The following is a 14,396-nucleotide window of genomic DNA, read 5'->3' as shown; positions in this document are numbered from 1 at the left end:
TTTGTCAGGCGTAGCGCATTTGCCAAAATAATATTCGTTATGAACGTCACCTTAAATTGAAAAACACATAATAATATCTCAGAAATAATATGTATATGTAAAAAGTTATCCGATATTATTATTAAAGACACTTTATTTTACATTTTTCTATATCTAGCCACATAAATTAACAAAAACAAAAGTTCAAACTTAAATAGGTATGCAATATGTTTGAGCTAAATTCTGTGAGAATTGTTATATTGCTTACCTTGTGTAGCATCCATATTGGTAAAAACAATACCTCCAAGCGCAGTATGACTTTGATAACTTTGTACCATTGGAGCTGTAATTTTTTATATACATTTTTACTTATATGTACCTATGATAGTTATATTAACTATTAGTTATGGCATAGCCAATTACCCGAAAATAAATTCAATGTAAAATGTAATAAGCAAAATAATTTAAATCCCATTTTTTCAGTCTCCTACAAAACAAACGTGTGTTTAGTAGCAAGGATAGGAAATACAATCGCGTCAAATATCATCACAATGCCAATTTATCGACAGTTAAACTGTTATTTGTTTCTTTATAACTTTGAGTAAACTCCCCGGTTGGTGTGTCCTGCAGAGTTAAATACAACATCCAGCAGTTATGTTTTTCTTTTTATTTAACAAATGATGGCAAATCCATTTCTGTATTTCTGTAAAATGAAGTGAAATACACGATACTTGAGCTGATATCTTAAAATTAATATTTTTATTTGTTAATGAGCTCATCCAGTAAAATGTATCTTGTATTTTGGATTTTATGATTAGGTATGTCAATGTGCTATCGGTAATTAAAAAATACATCAGTGAAGCGGCCAGTGAGCTATCCCGGTATAAATATTAAAAGTTCATCCATAGTTCATCGTGAAATTAAGTTTTTAAAATAGGTGTTCTTAATAACCTTCCTTTTAAAAGTTAGCGTGTACGTACAGGCATGATAATGGTCGTTTTAAAGGAATTATTTTTGTTTTAATTATTTGATCTTTAACGTATCAACAGTAGCGCCCATGACTTGCTAAATGAAATAGACACGTAATACAATGGCGATAGTACTTGGCACTACAATGTTTACTTAGTTAAAAGCTGCAATCAGATTTCAGCTTGAGATAAGCTTCGTACTTCATGTTCATCCGCAGCCTGTCATATCGGAAAATTAATGAACATTCAACGATATCATATCAAACGTTTCAACGTCAGGTGATATACGAGATCGAGGATCAACCACACAGGTTGATGCCGTTTTATTAATCAAATTATATTGTAACCCACATAGCCAGGAACAAAAGAGTTCAGAAATTCTTCTAACGTCGACATACTCGCTATTTAAAGAAGTGAAGACACATGACTATTAATTTACAAAACCAAGAAAAGAAAGAAAGAATAAAAGAAAAATATATTTATTTGCTAACAGACCTAGATATTTTGTAGGTACCTACATAAAAAAACTAAAACTATTCCACTAGGTACCGGCTCCAAAATGGCAACTGCTCAGTGACAGCATTCTTCGAGCATATCCCATCTTTTTACCCCTTGTTAGCCCAGTCAATTTAAGTAGGTAAGTGTGATGATTTATTGCCAAATTTGAGTACTAGGACCATAGAAGTATATATCCCAGTCCATGCCACCAATCATGTCCATTGGTATGTACCATTCGTAATAGAAGTACTTGAAGCGCCTCCTAGAGTGGCAGTACGTGATCCTGGGGACGCAGATCTGGAAGTTGTACGCCGTAGATCGGAACAGATCGTATTCGTACGACATCGCTCTTAGTAGAATGCAGACAGGAATTCTTAATGTTTCTATCCAGCCCTGGAAAAGATAGAACACACTGGTTAAAAGTTGTTGAGAATAAAGAAATGTTATACGTCTCTACCTATATCTCGAACTAAGATTTAAGATACATATTGATCTCTTTTAGATATAAACTTCTGAACGTTAATTATGAACCGATTTGTTCGAGCAACGAATATAACGGGGAATATTTCCATATTTTCTCATTAACTTAAATATTTATCTACTACTTACCCTAACAATAAGTTTCCCTAGAACCTGCATATGATCTATATGTACGTGGGTATAAAATATAATGTCTTTCCGGTTGCAATCCCCATAGATATATTCGCTGTGGATATGCTCTGAAAAAAAAAAATAGGTAGGTAGGTACAATACATTTTAGGAAAACTGCCAACGGCATTAATTTAGGTAGGTATTATGAAACTAAGTCCGAGACTCCATTCAACCTCATAACTCTACTCCGCTTAACTACATCTTAAAGAGTACAAACATCCATCTGCCCATCCTCACACACTTTCATTTTAATATTATTAATAGGAATACGAACAGTAGGAAGTAGGATTAAATTCAGATGAATAGACTCAGTACAATAGATCGTAGTGGACACCCATATTAACTATCTGGTTAATTACTATTTGTATTAGGTACTTACTTGGTTCCAACTTGGTGCCATACATGACTAAATCTTTGAACTCTGTGAAGTATTGCCAAGCAGATGTAGGTGTTGCTGCAATGACAATAAAATCCATTTATATAAAAAACATAATTAAATAAAAATAACAAGCACAGCCACAAAAATCAAATGTCTCACCCAAAACAACTAAACTTAAAATAATTAGACAATTCATTTTTAATTGAATTATCGACTCTCAATTCAATTGAACAGTCTCTAACCACACAATTTACTGTATAGTTTAAAGCCAATAGACCGCTATTTATTATAATTTTAGTTTACTATGTCACCAGCTAGTTTACAAAACAAACAAGAAAGAAGCTATAAATAAATAATGTTCTGCAAGTCGCGTAAGACTTTGTTTTGATTAGAATAAGTAGTCATAATTAAACAAAATGTAAAAACAGTTTGTACATTTCTCGATTAACAAGCAGCCTGTATCAACGTAGAGAATCATAGCAAGCGTAGCGGTATGGAATAAAATTGTGAAACAGTTTGCGTTCAGCTGTGGATAGCATGCGTATCTATTTGTTGTTTCGACGCTATGGTTTTTCGTGGCTTAAAGTTTTCTCTGTGTTTTATTGCAGCTGTATCAATAAAATTCTGTGTTCAGGTAAATTTTATGTAATCTATGCGTAGAAATCTGTAAATAAAAAAATATTGTAGGGTTTTTTTTACGTATAAATCACTATTTTTACTAAATGCACATGAAACTTTAAAAGCTATCAGTTATTAAAACAAAAACATTTTCTTTAAACTGTTTTGTCTGTCTCCCATTTCGAATCTCCGAATCGACTCTATCGATTTTGATAAGATTTATTTGAAAGTGTAGGATAATGGAATGAGGAAATTAATCTCAAACATTGTATCTAATGATGACTTTGTGTTTTGTCCGAACAGTACTGCCCGGAAGAAATTTCCAGTTCAGGAATAAAGGTGACGTGGCATCAGTCCCCTCAAGCAAGCAATGTCGAATCTGATCCACTGTGCTTCTATAACGAGACATTAGTCACAAGAAACTGCATAAATAATACGTGGGTGCCGTCTCTTACAGAATTGCAGCCCTGTTATAAAGCTGTAAAATATTTTGATCCATCAACATGCCCCCCAGGTTTCAACAAAATCTCCGAAACTTACAATAAATATTGCTACAAAATTGGTAAACCTTCACCATGGAACTATCCGTGTTTCAAAAGTGGGGGTGCAACAGTTATAAATGAACTAAGCCTCAATAAAACAGAAACCCTATTAAGTTTTCTAAATGCCACAAAGTATAGACATTTTTGGCTGCCGGCCCAACGTCAAAATGTATTTGCTCCCATAAAGTGGTCCATACCTGGGCCTAATTGGGGGCGTGTTATAACTGCTACTGATACGTTTCCATTAAAACCAAGTCTATTTAAAAATTGTTTGCTATTGGACGTAGAGGAAAGAACTTTAATAACTGATACTTGCACTAAAGAATATCCGAGTCTATGCTTTTATATTAATGACTTTCATTGCCCTGCTAAATGTCCTGATAATTACCACGCCTTCCGATATATGCTCGATGATGGCAAATGTTATGGAATTAAGAATTCATTAACTGATTTAAGCTTTAGTGATTTTCTAAATGGCACATGTGAAAAGCCCATGGGAAGTGGCCAACATAATGAGCTAAGACGATTTATTTACAGTAAAATTGCTGAAGTTAGTAATCATTCCAAAAATACATGGTGTTGGTTTGGAGACCCAAATAGCGAGATTATAGAAGTCAAAAATAGAATTTTAGAAAATTCAAATAGAATAAATACAGTAGAAACCAACAATTCGCCATCAAATCTAGCTATAGTAATTAATAATATGGGAACTGTAGGATTGATGGACTCGTATGCTAGATTGTCGTGTATGGCATGTGAGGCAAACATGATATACGGTGAAACGGAATTAGTATTCGAATACTCTCAAGAAGAAAATAGTATTTATTTGACTATATATTTTCCATCTGGTCTATGGAGATACGACGATAATGACATAGGTGTACAATGCTTCTCAGATGCTAAAGGATTTTCTGGAGTGATAGTTGTGAATAACTTACCTACTCAAGTGGAGGCCATGAAACTGTTTCGTTCTTCACAAATAACAACAAATATAGAAAAAGTTGTATACGTTATAGATTTAGTTACTGATAGATCTGCTCGGTACTGGTGTGAAGGGCACACAAAAAATTTTTCATTGATAACTACCGAAAAAATTGTAGTTAATCCCCAAGGGAACCAAGTTCATGTGTTTTCTCTAGTTTTAAACACATTTGTTCATATGAGTGAATCTAATAATAATCTGTTTAATTTAACCGATTTAAGCGAAAATATATCTTCGATATTTCAAGCAGAGAAGGCTTTAGTGATGGATATTTTAGACTACAATATGGAGAGAATTCAGATATTAATGCATTTGCACGTAAAAATAAATGACACTGGTAGATCTCAAGCAGCGAATTTGCAAGAGACATTTAATTTTCTTCTCAAAAGGGCGTTTGCTGAATTTCCCCATCACAATTTTACTTTTATTAATATGTCTAGTTCAGTATTTTGCTTACCAACTACTTCTTTGGATCCAGTACTACTTGATTGGGACTTAACTCCCATTGGTCACATGGCAGCTCCTCAACAATTCTGCCTCCAATCAAATGGATTACCTGTCAATAGAGCATGCCGGGGATCTTATCTTCTAGGAAGTTTTTGGGGACAAATCAATGGCCAGTGTGACTACAGCTACAAACCTTCGAGTACAACTACATTTTTATTCAATTTTATAAGTGGAAGGATTGAAAATAATTACTACACATCAAAGTTCCTCACTGATGGTTTAAATTATGTACTGAAAGATGTTGAAATCATTATTCCAGCTGATATTTACTATTTGTCTTTATGTTTCCAATATATTTTACAAGTCACTCAAAAAAATGAAACATCTATAGAGACGGGGGATATTGAAAACATTGCTTGGGTAATGGATAGAATGATGAATATTGATAATAGCAGTCTTCATTTAGCTCAAATTATGAATTCAACCAACGTAATTTTAGATTCAGTCAATAATATAATTGAAGTTATAACAATAACAAATAAAACTTCTGACGGTGTAAAATTAAAAGAAAATATTTATCAGCTAGCAATTCAGCCCCGGTTTATTGTACAAATATCATATCCGCATTTAAATAATGTAACTGGAATAGCGGTGATAAATAGTAAAAATTCCAATAACTTTACAGATATGTACATCCAGCCGTTGTATAAAAACACAACAATGAATGATGTTCTCATAATGGAAAACTTAGAAGTAGCTACTTGGTTGCCAAGCGATGTCATAGATAATTTGAATAAAACTAACATCGTTAATTCAACTAGTTCTGATGACATACACGTTATCATAAGTATTTATAATAATAATGCTATATTTCAAGAATTAAATAAAAATCAACATGTAATAAATAGTAGAATAATAGAAGTTACTGTGCCTGGTTACCTAACTAATTTACAGAATCCTATTCCGTTAATATTTAAGGAACTTCGACCAAACATATTCGGTAGAGCTTGTGGATTCTGGGACTTTCATAGTGATAAGGCAATTTATAGTTCTTGGTCAAAACGTGGTTGTATTATGCGATCAAGAGTCGAAAAGTTAACTATATGCGAATGCGACCACTTAACGCACTTTGGACAGCTGTTGCATGTACGTGACGATGAAATTGCCAACGAAGATGTTAAAGAAGGTGGTCATATAAAAGCTCTAAATATAATAACTTTAGTTGGAAGTTTCACATCGTTGTTGGGTATTACTGGAATATGGATAACGGCGATGATATTTGATACTTGGAGAAAAAAAGCTGGTACAAAAGTTTTATTACAATTATCAACAGCTATATCATTACCTTTAGTACTAATAATTGTTTTTAGCTTAGATCATTCTATTATAATTGAGAATGAACTGAATCAATTTGTAGTTGCAACAGACAAATTGATATTGTGTGTTTTATTAGGAGCGTTGTTTCATTACGCTGTGCTTGCAAATTTTATATGGATGTTGATCACGGCTATTTTACAGTTTATTAGATATGTTCGTGTACTGGGCGTGTCGAGACCCTCAAGGTTTATGATGAAGCTTACATTGATAGGATGGGGACTTCCGTTCATACCTGTCATTACAATTTTGTGCTTAGATTACGAAAATTATATTCCTAATCCATCAATTAGTCGCTCTATATGTTATCCGAGTGGAATTTACATGATTACAGGCGTCATCGTACCTGTATGCATAATATTAATTATAAATGTAATTCTTTTCGTTTTAGTTATTAAAGCAATTTCTAAGAGCTCAGACATGCGCGCCACGGACAAAAGTTTAGTGTGTGCGCAATTCAGGTTATCTATATTCTTGTTCTTTCTATTAGGTCTAACCTGGATTTTTGGAATTATGTCATTTTCTGGTCGTTTAATTTGGTCGTACTTGTTTTGTTTGACATCAACTATACAAGGCTTTGTATTGTTCATATATTTTGTTATATGTGACCCTATCACAAGAAATTTGTGGATAACTGTAATGAAACCACAGTTTTCTTCGTCTAGAAATAGTGTTACAACAATAAGTAGTGGATAATTTGGTATTTGTGTGTTTTGACCGTCAATTGGTGTAAAGTATGCAGGATGTTACGCAAACCTATGTATTGTTTATCAATAAACACTGTCAAAAGAACCATCTAAAAATTGAGTTTCATTCTTAGAACAATCCTCTAACACATTAGCCGTTATCGAAGTTCTAATTAGAAGTATTTTTTCTCTATTAATATTTAGATTTTGATCTAACTTTCAAATAGTCATGGTAATAAAAGCTTCTGTTATTATAATGTTATTTATGAGTAAGTATTAGATTTAATTACATTTTTAATTGTTCTTAATTAATACTGTTGAACATGGTTGTGCTTACTTACAGTAAGGAATATTACCTCTATTTTCCAAAGTTACGAGTATAGTAAGTAATTGTTTTCATTGGTAACTTATCAATAATATTCGATTGGATTTAGTCACTCCTAGCAGAGGATGGAAGGCGGTACCAGCTAATCAAGCTGTGTATTCTCACCGTAGGCAAATAGTTTTACATAAGGAAGAAGAACAGATTGGCGATGAACTATTACCAAGAAGTAAGAAGCTACCATTACTGTTACATCTCTTGTTTCACCTTTTTTCCTATCAACTTTTTCGCACCCTTTACGTAAATTCTTACCATTTATTGTATTTACTATCATACAAATTGTTATTATAAAAGGGACTATGTATTATTGTATTTTAGTAAATGTTTCCTGTTTTTGTTGTTCTACATATTTTTATGATAAGAAATAATACTTTAACAAAGATTTTTTTCTTTTAGCTTCTATACACAGCACATTTAAGTTTGGGTTTTGTCGTCAAGACGCTACGGCAAGGGTATTTTTACGTAAACAATCATTAATCCACTTCCCAACGTGGCAGTCGACACAAGCCGATTATGTGTATGTAAGTAACTCTTTTTATTAAACTGCTACGTCAGGTTCCAGTCCTTGTAAGCTTGTGTTATTTTTTTTTTAAATACCGTAACGTAACTAAGTTCCATGCCTAAATATAACTAGGTACATTTAAAGGAACACTTGGTTCGTTGGTCAAAATATAGACACTTGCATTGAGATGAATGCTACTGAATTACTGATACTCTGTCGATGTATCTAATTGAAAAAATAAGTAACGTTAATTTCTTCCAAAATTATTCAAACTCGTCTTCAATTTGATAATAGAATATCACAAAAAAAAAGATATGTAACGATTTTAATGATCTCAAAATTATTTCACGGGCCATAAAAGGTTCAGTGTTACTGTTATGCGTAGGTATGTCAAATTGTATTATAAAATCATTTTGTTTCTTTATTTTCAGCTAATTGAAAGAAAACACTCCCAACGTTTTCGGCTACAATGTATCGTTTTAAGAATCATGGTGCCGTTGAAGTACTTGTTCAGAAGGAGTCGCCTCCCCATGTACTACTGTCAAGGGAAAGCCTACTACGTGATGTTCAATTTCGTCCAAGTCTTGGAAGTACACGAGTTCTTCCTTCACTACTCTTTGAATATGCCTGCCGATTTCTACTTCGAGTTCTACCACCCACAAGCATTGTAGTTTTATGTGTAATAAACTATAATATTTGAGCGAAATAAAAGTACCAAGTCACCAAAAGATGTTTTATTAGCCATTAATTTAATAATCACAATGTGATCAATACCTGCTATACCAATTTTTAAGGCCGAAAAAGAATCTATCATTTGATATACAAGTAATTAAATGCAAATGCTCTTTTAATATCTATTTAATCTAAAATAGTGATGACACCGCGTCGATGAATTAGCGGCACACAGGTAGATACTGCATAGCATAGGTAAAATGCTTAGGACATTATAGATTTTCACAAGGGATTACGCACCCCATCTTTAAGCAAATAATAGGTACTTCTGCTACTTCGAATCCCTGATTTGGAATAGATGCAGTGCTTAATCGCTCCAAAACTAGAGTTGTAATTGCTAATAGACTACTCAGATGGGTTATCGCTTCTGCTTTAGGTCAAAAACTCCCTATCACGTGGACATTCGGCGATGCCATGGACAGTTTTGATCAGAACAGCTGTGAATGGTCCCCTACACGAGGTCACCAAGTTGACCACCAATAGGGAAAGATCCACTAAAGTAAGATCGTAGGCGAGCAACGTTCGCCTACAACAGAACTTTGACGACTACGACCACTCTGACAAGAGTGTAACGACTGAGAAGAAGAAGAAAAAGATATAGACCAACATATGGGACTATTCCCAACATTCATTCCCACCGCTGCAACTTCTGTGTAGCCAGGACTTATAGCTTGACCGCCAATAAAAACCCAACCAGTGAGGTCAAGTTCATCCCGGAGGAAAGTTAAACTGACAGGTAATAAAATTGGATCCGCAACAAAATTAATCAGAAAAAAATAGGAGGAGTTCGAATTTAAGGTAATAAAGACCAACATTTTTTATGTAGTCACATCATTCAATATATCAATCCATCAAACCATAATCAAGATATTATTTAGAGACACACAAGTTAAAAAAAGTTACCCAACATGACTGCACCTTGCCCACTGTCCAGTGCCATTCTACTCCGCATTTCGTAACATTTAGTAACATGACACAAAAGCACTAAATGGTAAGAATATTATGCCAGGTATGATAACATCTGCAGAACAATGAAAAATTCCAATCAAGACTCGGGCCTCTTCAGAAAACACATCATCATTGTCGATACAACATCCAAACCAAATCCTCGGTAGAGTAAATCCATATTATGGACATAGTCAAATTCGTTATTTTGGTTGAATTACGTTAGTACCTTGCTGATATTTATGACATAAAAATAATACATACTCAAATATTTAAATCTTGATACTTGAAAGCTTTTAAAATATTTTTTTAGTTGCAAGTAGTAAAGTGTCGTCCATTTTGAGGGATTTCGCGATCTGCCACGATGACTTCAATCTGAAACCTGCCGATGGAGTCCTGAAGGAGCATACGTTCACGTGGCTTGGCTTCGTCCAATATACACACGGTAAGTGTTAATTTAACATAACTCGTAGTTATAACTAGTATTTATTTACTAAGGTTTTATGGGTTAAAAATAATAATACAACCCTTGAATCCTATCTCTATAAAAGTAACAAGGTATAACTTATCATTAATCTGTGGTATACTCGTAACTTAATTAACATTGAGTGAAAAAAATACCAGCAATGTAGGGTATCAATATTATCTTGCAATGATAACAGTTCTTTGAAATAATATTTTTCATTATAATAATTCCGCTGAAGCCATATAGACCAAGAGCTGGTGAACACCAGACCTACATCATTTTATAAAAGCTGAAAGTTGCCAAAGCCACGATGACCCAAACTTCATGTTTCACCAACACGCTAACCTATATTGGGAGCATACGCTGACAAACTTTCAGCTTTTATAAAATGACGTAGGTCTGGCGTTCACTAGCTTTTAGTCTAATATAATAATAACCTGATGATTTTAGTGACGACGGGTCTTCCGCACCACAGCAAGGCACCGCGTGTGGTGCTGATCCAGCGCCAGTTCGCGGTGGGAACTGCTACTGATATGCTGCACTTGCCGAAGAACTACAAACTGTAACGTAGATACGAAACTAATATTTACTTTACATAATCGCATTACAGAAAATAAAGTGACAATGATACTGAAAAAGCCGACTCAGTACCTAAACTAAAAATGTTTGGTCGAGAAGAAATAAAAGTTATTTTTTTCCTTCTAACCAAGTTTTTCTCAAGTTTTCCACAACCACATCATTTCTATGACTTCAATCAAAATCTCTTGTCAGAAAATGTATTGTTGAGATAACATTCATTGGTACAATCCGACTTACATTTGTATTTACTAGTAATTTTAATTGTATTGAAATCATGAATTTTACGTACGTCAATGGTACAAACTTATCGAATGGATGGCGCGCGACTTTTTTTTTATGCATGACAAGGCAGGTATTTGATCGCAATCGCATACAGACTAGCATGCATCCGCAATCGCATATCTGCCCTGTAAGTGCCTATTCACTCTCGCCTTAAAAAGGTTCAGCCAATATTTTACAGAAAAAAGTATAGATTTCTCTAACATTAATACAATTTTTAGGGGCAACGTAGTCTTCGGCGACTATGAGCGCGACGAAGAGGACTGCGGCCTCACACGGCTGCAGGCTAAGATCGGCTCCAAGTGCCCCCGCGCCTACATCGAGATGCCTATCGTGGATATCACACCTCATCCTGAGTTCTCCAGGTGATAAGACCATAAAATTTTGTTTGAAAAAATCGCACATTATTATGTTACATTACACCAAAAATATGCAATCTTTTTTAGGTTCGGTGTCGGAAACAGCCTGGCATTAGTCAAATTTCTACGACCTATGAGATCACGTATGTAGATAACAGCATGATTTTTGGCTTAATTTTCTTCTATCTTGGAATGTGATAAATAATAATGATAATCTTGAATAGTGACTGAGTTTCTTGCGCTGCTTCTTCTCAGCACTTACCCATATACTCGTAATGCCCCGAAGCAGTGGTTAATACTGAGACGTGTAAAAGTGCATTTTAAAAGCTTATTTGCAAAAATAAATGAGTTTTATAGACTGCTTCAGGTGAAGAAACAGAATAATTTGACTGCACAAATTCTCACGATGAAATAAAATATACTTACAGTGTATCTGGTTTATAAAATAGACGAGGGTCTTTATTATTTCAGAGTACGTGGTACCCATTTGTCTACCCTCGGTAGTTGAACGCAAGCGAAAACGGAGAAACAGAATGGTTTTTATGGTCGACTATATTAGCAGTAAGTTTGTATTTCTTGTAAAATTACTTGAGGCAAAAGTTACTTGTACACTTTTATATTTATCAAACTTTCTTCGTTTGATTTACGCAGCTGTGCCAAGGGACTTTGATACGGAGAGAATGGGCAAAAAGACATTAAAACTATTCACTCACAAAGATTGTCGAAGACATCGCATGAAAATGGTATGTTTTCTTCATATTTATAAAGAGTGGATTAGGGGAGGCCTATTATCAGAAGCTGAAAGAGGATAATGATAAAATAGTGTCTATGCCACTAATGAGTACGTAGATCCCCTTTTGGTAAAGGAGCCCAAGAGTTACTTACCTATAAATAACTCTGGTGTCGTGATCCTATCTTTCTTAAAAGAGTCTGCGATTACACTTTTTCTCTTTTTCAGAAGTTGAGGCAATTAATCATTTTAATTAAGTCATATATTATACTTTAATAAACGTGTATTTATTAAAGTTGCCATGTATTACAATAAAATATATCATGTAAAGTAGCACCCTACTTAAATGTTGAGTCAATTAGCAGCAAACATTGCATATTTTCTTTGGCTCTGTGCTCTATTCCCTGTATTTAAAAAATTATTTTACAGGTTTTTCAATCGGTATGTATTGTAGAGGCATAATATTACTTCTTTTGGCAGAAATTGGGCAGTGAAGGCGTAACCCACGTACTGTGCAGCTCAGGTTGTGGTGTGCGGCCTGGCGCACCCATCGTCAGCCACTCTCCCGAGGGAATGTTTGAGGTACAGTAAAGGTCGTTTAATTAGTTCTTCATGTATGTATATTTTGTATGATTTTCCGATATATCGACAATTCGACACAGTTATATACGCCACTTCACACTTCGCACCGAAGCAAATACAGGGTTCGTTTATTGGCTGAGATGTCAATCTAATAGGAAAAAAATGTTTACAGTATAAAAGTTGTGAAGGTTACCTACAACAGGATAGTTTCAATAGACAATCCTAATACATATTCATGGAGCAGTGGTACCTGCAAATCTGTTTAGTTTACACTGTTTAGGAGACATACGCCGACAGTTTAAGCGCCTACAATTATTTCAAATTCAATTTCCCAGGTATTGGGCATTGCTGCCGGTGGCGCCGCCTGCTCTCGGCGCTCGAGCCGTCGTCGGCTCAACAGTGAGCCTCCACTATACATTGACGTGTACCCCTACATCACCTGGATCATCAACGTCATCACCGCGCATGTGCTACCACGGCCTTACTCGCACAACTTTAAACTGGTTGAAGGAGGATCAAGTGAGTTCAGAGGATCTTATATGGCAAAAAAATTGCATGCTTGATAATCCTCGCAAGAAACCTGAAATATTTTCGAAGCACATTTGAACTAGACCTTACTTAAACAGGTCAATTCATTCTAGGATTAAGATATTTGACTCTACAATACAAAACATAATTATGTATCTATGTATAAATTAATCTAAAAATACTGATCTATAGATAGTAGATAGGTAAAATATTTCCCCTACATGCAGGCGTGAATGTAATATCACAAAATTTCAGGCATAGCAATAAATAAAGGCAACTACTTGAGGGCCAGGAAGGTCCAGAAGGCTGGCTGGAGGGCGCGGACCTACGTCACGGGGAACGCTTGCTTCAAGAGCGAGAGGCGGCAGAGGGCCAACTCTCTATTTTACTCTGAAAAGTTCGAGGTCAATGCCGACCCTCCAGCAAAGCTCAATATCTTCATGAAGGTAAGGTAAAGGACAAAGTGGTTCTTATTTGGTACCACGGAATTTTACAGTCAGCGTCAAATAGTTCGTAGCCAAAAAGTTGACAACAGCCTTATTCTCAATTGTAACAAAGACGCGTTGCGAACTATTTGACGCTATGTCCTACTTACTACATACCTACATAATTAAATTGATGGTGAATTAAGCTATCTAGTGTCATTTTTAAAATCTTCTTTACATTTTAAAAATAATTTATTTAATGCATTAAAGCTTACCTTTACGTTATCTCATCTTTAGCACCATTAGCCTGCCTAAAAACACGATAAGTTTTACCTACCCGATTATTTTTAATTTATTGAAAGTGAACGAGACTTGTATACTTAATATTATTTTAGTGTCATTTTTCTCAACTTTACTTATGCCTTACCCAGATCTCAGCAGGCATCGAGTGTACCATCATGTGCGCACGGCTGCTGATGCCGAACCGTCTGGCCACTCCGAAGATCGAGGGCGTCGGAGGCTACAACATCTCGGTCGAGTTCACGACGGAATGGTTCCCCTACACGTTCTACTTCTCCCTCGGGCTCACAGGAAAGAACACCACGGAAAAAGATTTCCTGGAATGGATCGGTGAACGAAAACCAGGATTTTGGTGAAGTGTTATTTTACTATATTAAATTATATTATTATGTAGTTTAAAAGTCGTTTTATTAATTGAATGACAAGTTCCTGGCGCTCGAGGTTAAGAAAATAGGTGAATTCC

General features: G+C 34.9%; 4 protein-coding genes across 4 annotated transcripts; 3 read left to right on the top strand and 1 right to left on the bottom strand.

The window, feature by feature from the left end:
* Positions 1-1,596: 1,596 nt before the first annotated feature.
* LOC114365771 (uncharacterized) lies at positions 1,597-2,807 on the bottom strand. Its single transcript, XM_028322436.1, has 4 exons — positions 2,635-2,807; positions 2,476-2,550; positions 2,055-2,164; positions 1,597-1,838 (listed from the first exon to the last, which is right to left on the bottom strand). Exons 1-4 carry the CDS (start codon positions 2,669-2,671, stop codon positions 1,599-1,601), a joined length of 462 nt encoding a protein of 153 aa, XP_028178237.1. The 5' UTR covers positions 2,672-2,807; the 3' UTR covers positions 1,597-1,598.
* Positions 2,808-2,816: 9 nt separating this feature from the next.
* LOC114365770 (uncharacterized) lies at positions 2,817-7,225 on the top strand. Its single transcript, XM_028322435.1, has 2 exons — positions 2,817-3,109; positions 3,397-7,225. Exons 1-2 carry the CDS (start codon positions 3,041-3,043, stop codon positions 7,132-7,134), a joined length of 3,807 nt encoding a protein of 1,268 aa, XP_028178236.1. The 5' UTR covers positions 2,817-3,040; the 3' UTR covers positions 7,135-7,225.
* A 222-nt stretch (positions 7,226-7,447) lies between these two features.
* LOC114365737 (uncharacterized) lies at positions 7,448-8,736 on the top strand. The gene is made up of 3 exons (XM_028322378.1): positions 7,448-7,466; positions 7,903-8,027; positions 8,440-8,736. The coding sequence occupies exons 1-3, from the start codon at positions 7,448-7,450 to the stop codon at positions 8,677-8,679; spliced, it is 384 nt and encodes a 127-aa protein (XP_028178179.1). The 3' UTR covers positions 8,680-8,736.
* Positions 8,737-9,988: 1,252 nt separating this feature from the next.
* On the top strand, positions 9,989-14,338 carry LOC114365736 (melanization protease 1; the record flags this gene model as incomplete). The annotated part of the gene is made up of 10 exons (XM_028322377.1): positions 9,989-10,130; positions 10,602-10,713; positions 11,231-11,374; positions 11,456-11,511; positions 11,840-11,929; positions 12,020-12,111; positions 12,579-12,680; positions 13,016-13,199; positions 13,464-13,654; positions 14,065-14,338. Coding segments are annotated over 10 exons (1,338 nt in total), but the record flags the coding sequence as incomplete, so codon positions are not given.
* Positions 14,339-14,396: the final 58 nt, after the last annotated feature.

The sequence above is a fragment of the Ostrinia furnacalis genome, unplaced genomic scaffold (assembly GCF_004193835.3).
Source record: "Ostrinia furnacalis isolate ACB-3 unplaced genomic scaffold, ASM419383v2 OfSCF7642, whole genome shotgun sequence".
Classification (NCBI taxonomy): Eukaryota; Metazoa; Arthropoda; class Insecta; order Lepidoptera; family Crambidae; genus Ostrinia; species Ostrinia furnacalis.
Note: the sequence above shows the minus strand (reverse complement) of the source record. Positions and strands in the feature narration are given on the sequence as shown.

What these genes read in the sequence shown, in the direction of transcription:
- LOC114365770 (XM_028322435.1), top strand. Translation starts at nt 3,041, where the DNA reads ATGGTTTTTCGTGGCTTAAAGTTTTCTCTGTGTTTTATTGCAGCTGTA. An exon ending in CAATAAAATTCTGTGTTCAG is followed by an intron (nt 3,110 to 3,396) that starts GTAAATTTTATG and finishes TTGTCCGAACAG; the next exon opens with TACTGCCCGGAAGAAATTTC.
- LOC114365771 (XM_028322436.1), bottom strand. Translation starts at nt 2,671, where the DNA reads ATGAATTGTCTAATTATTTTAAGTTTAGTTGTTTTGG. An exon ending in TTTAAGTTTAGTTGTTTTGG is followed by an intron (nt 2,551 to 2,634) that starts GTGAGACATTTG and finishes TTGTCATTGCAG; the next exon opens with CAACACCTACATCTGCTTGG. An exon ending in TGGCACCAAGTTGGAACCAA is followed by an intron (nt 2,165 to 2,475) that starts GTAAGTACCTAA and finishes TTTTTTTTTCAG; the next exon opens with AGCATATCCACAGCGAATAT.
- LOC114365737 (XM_028322378.1), top strand. An exon ending in CACAAGCCGATTATGTGTAT is followed by an intron (nt 8,028 to 8,439) that starts GTAAGTAACTCT and finishes CTTTATTTTCAG; the next exon opens with CTAATTGAAAGAAAACACTC.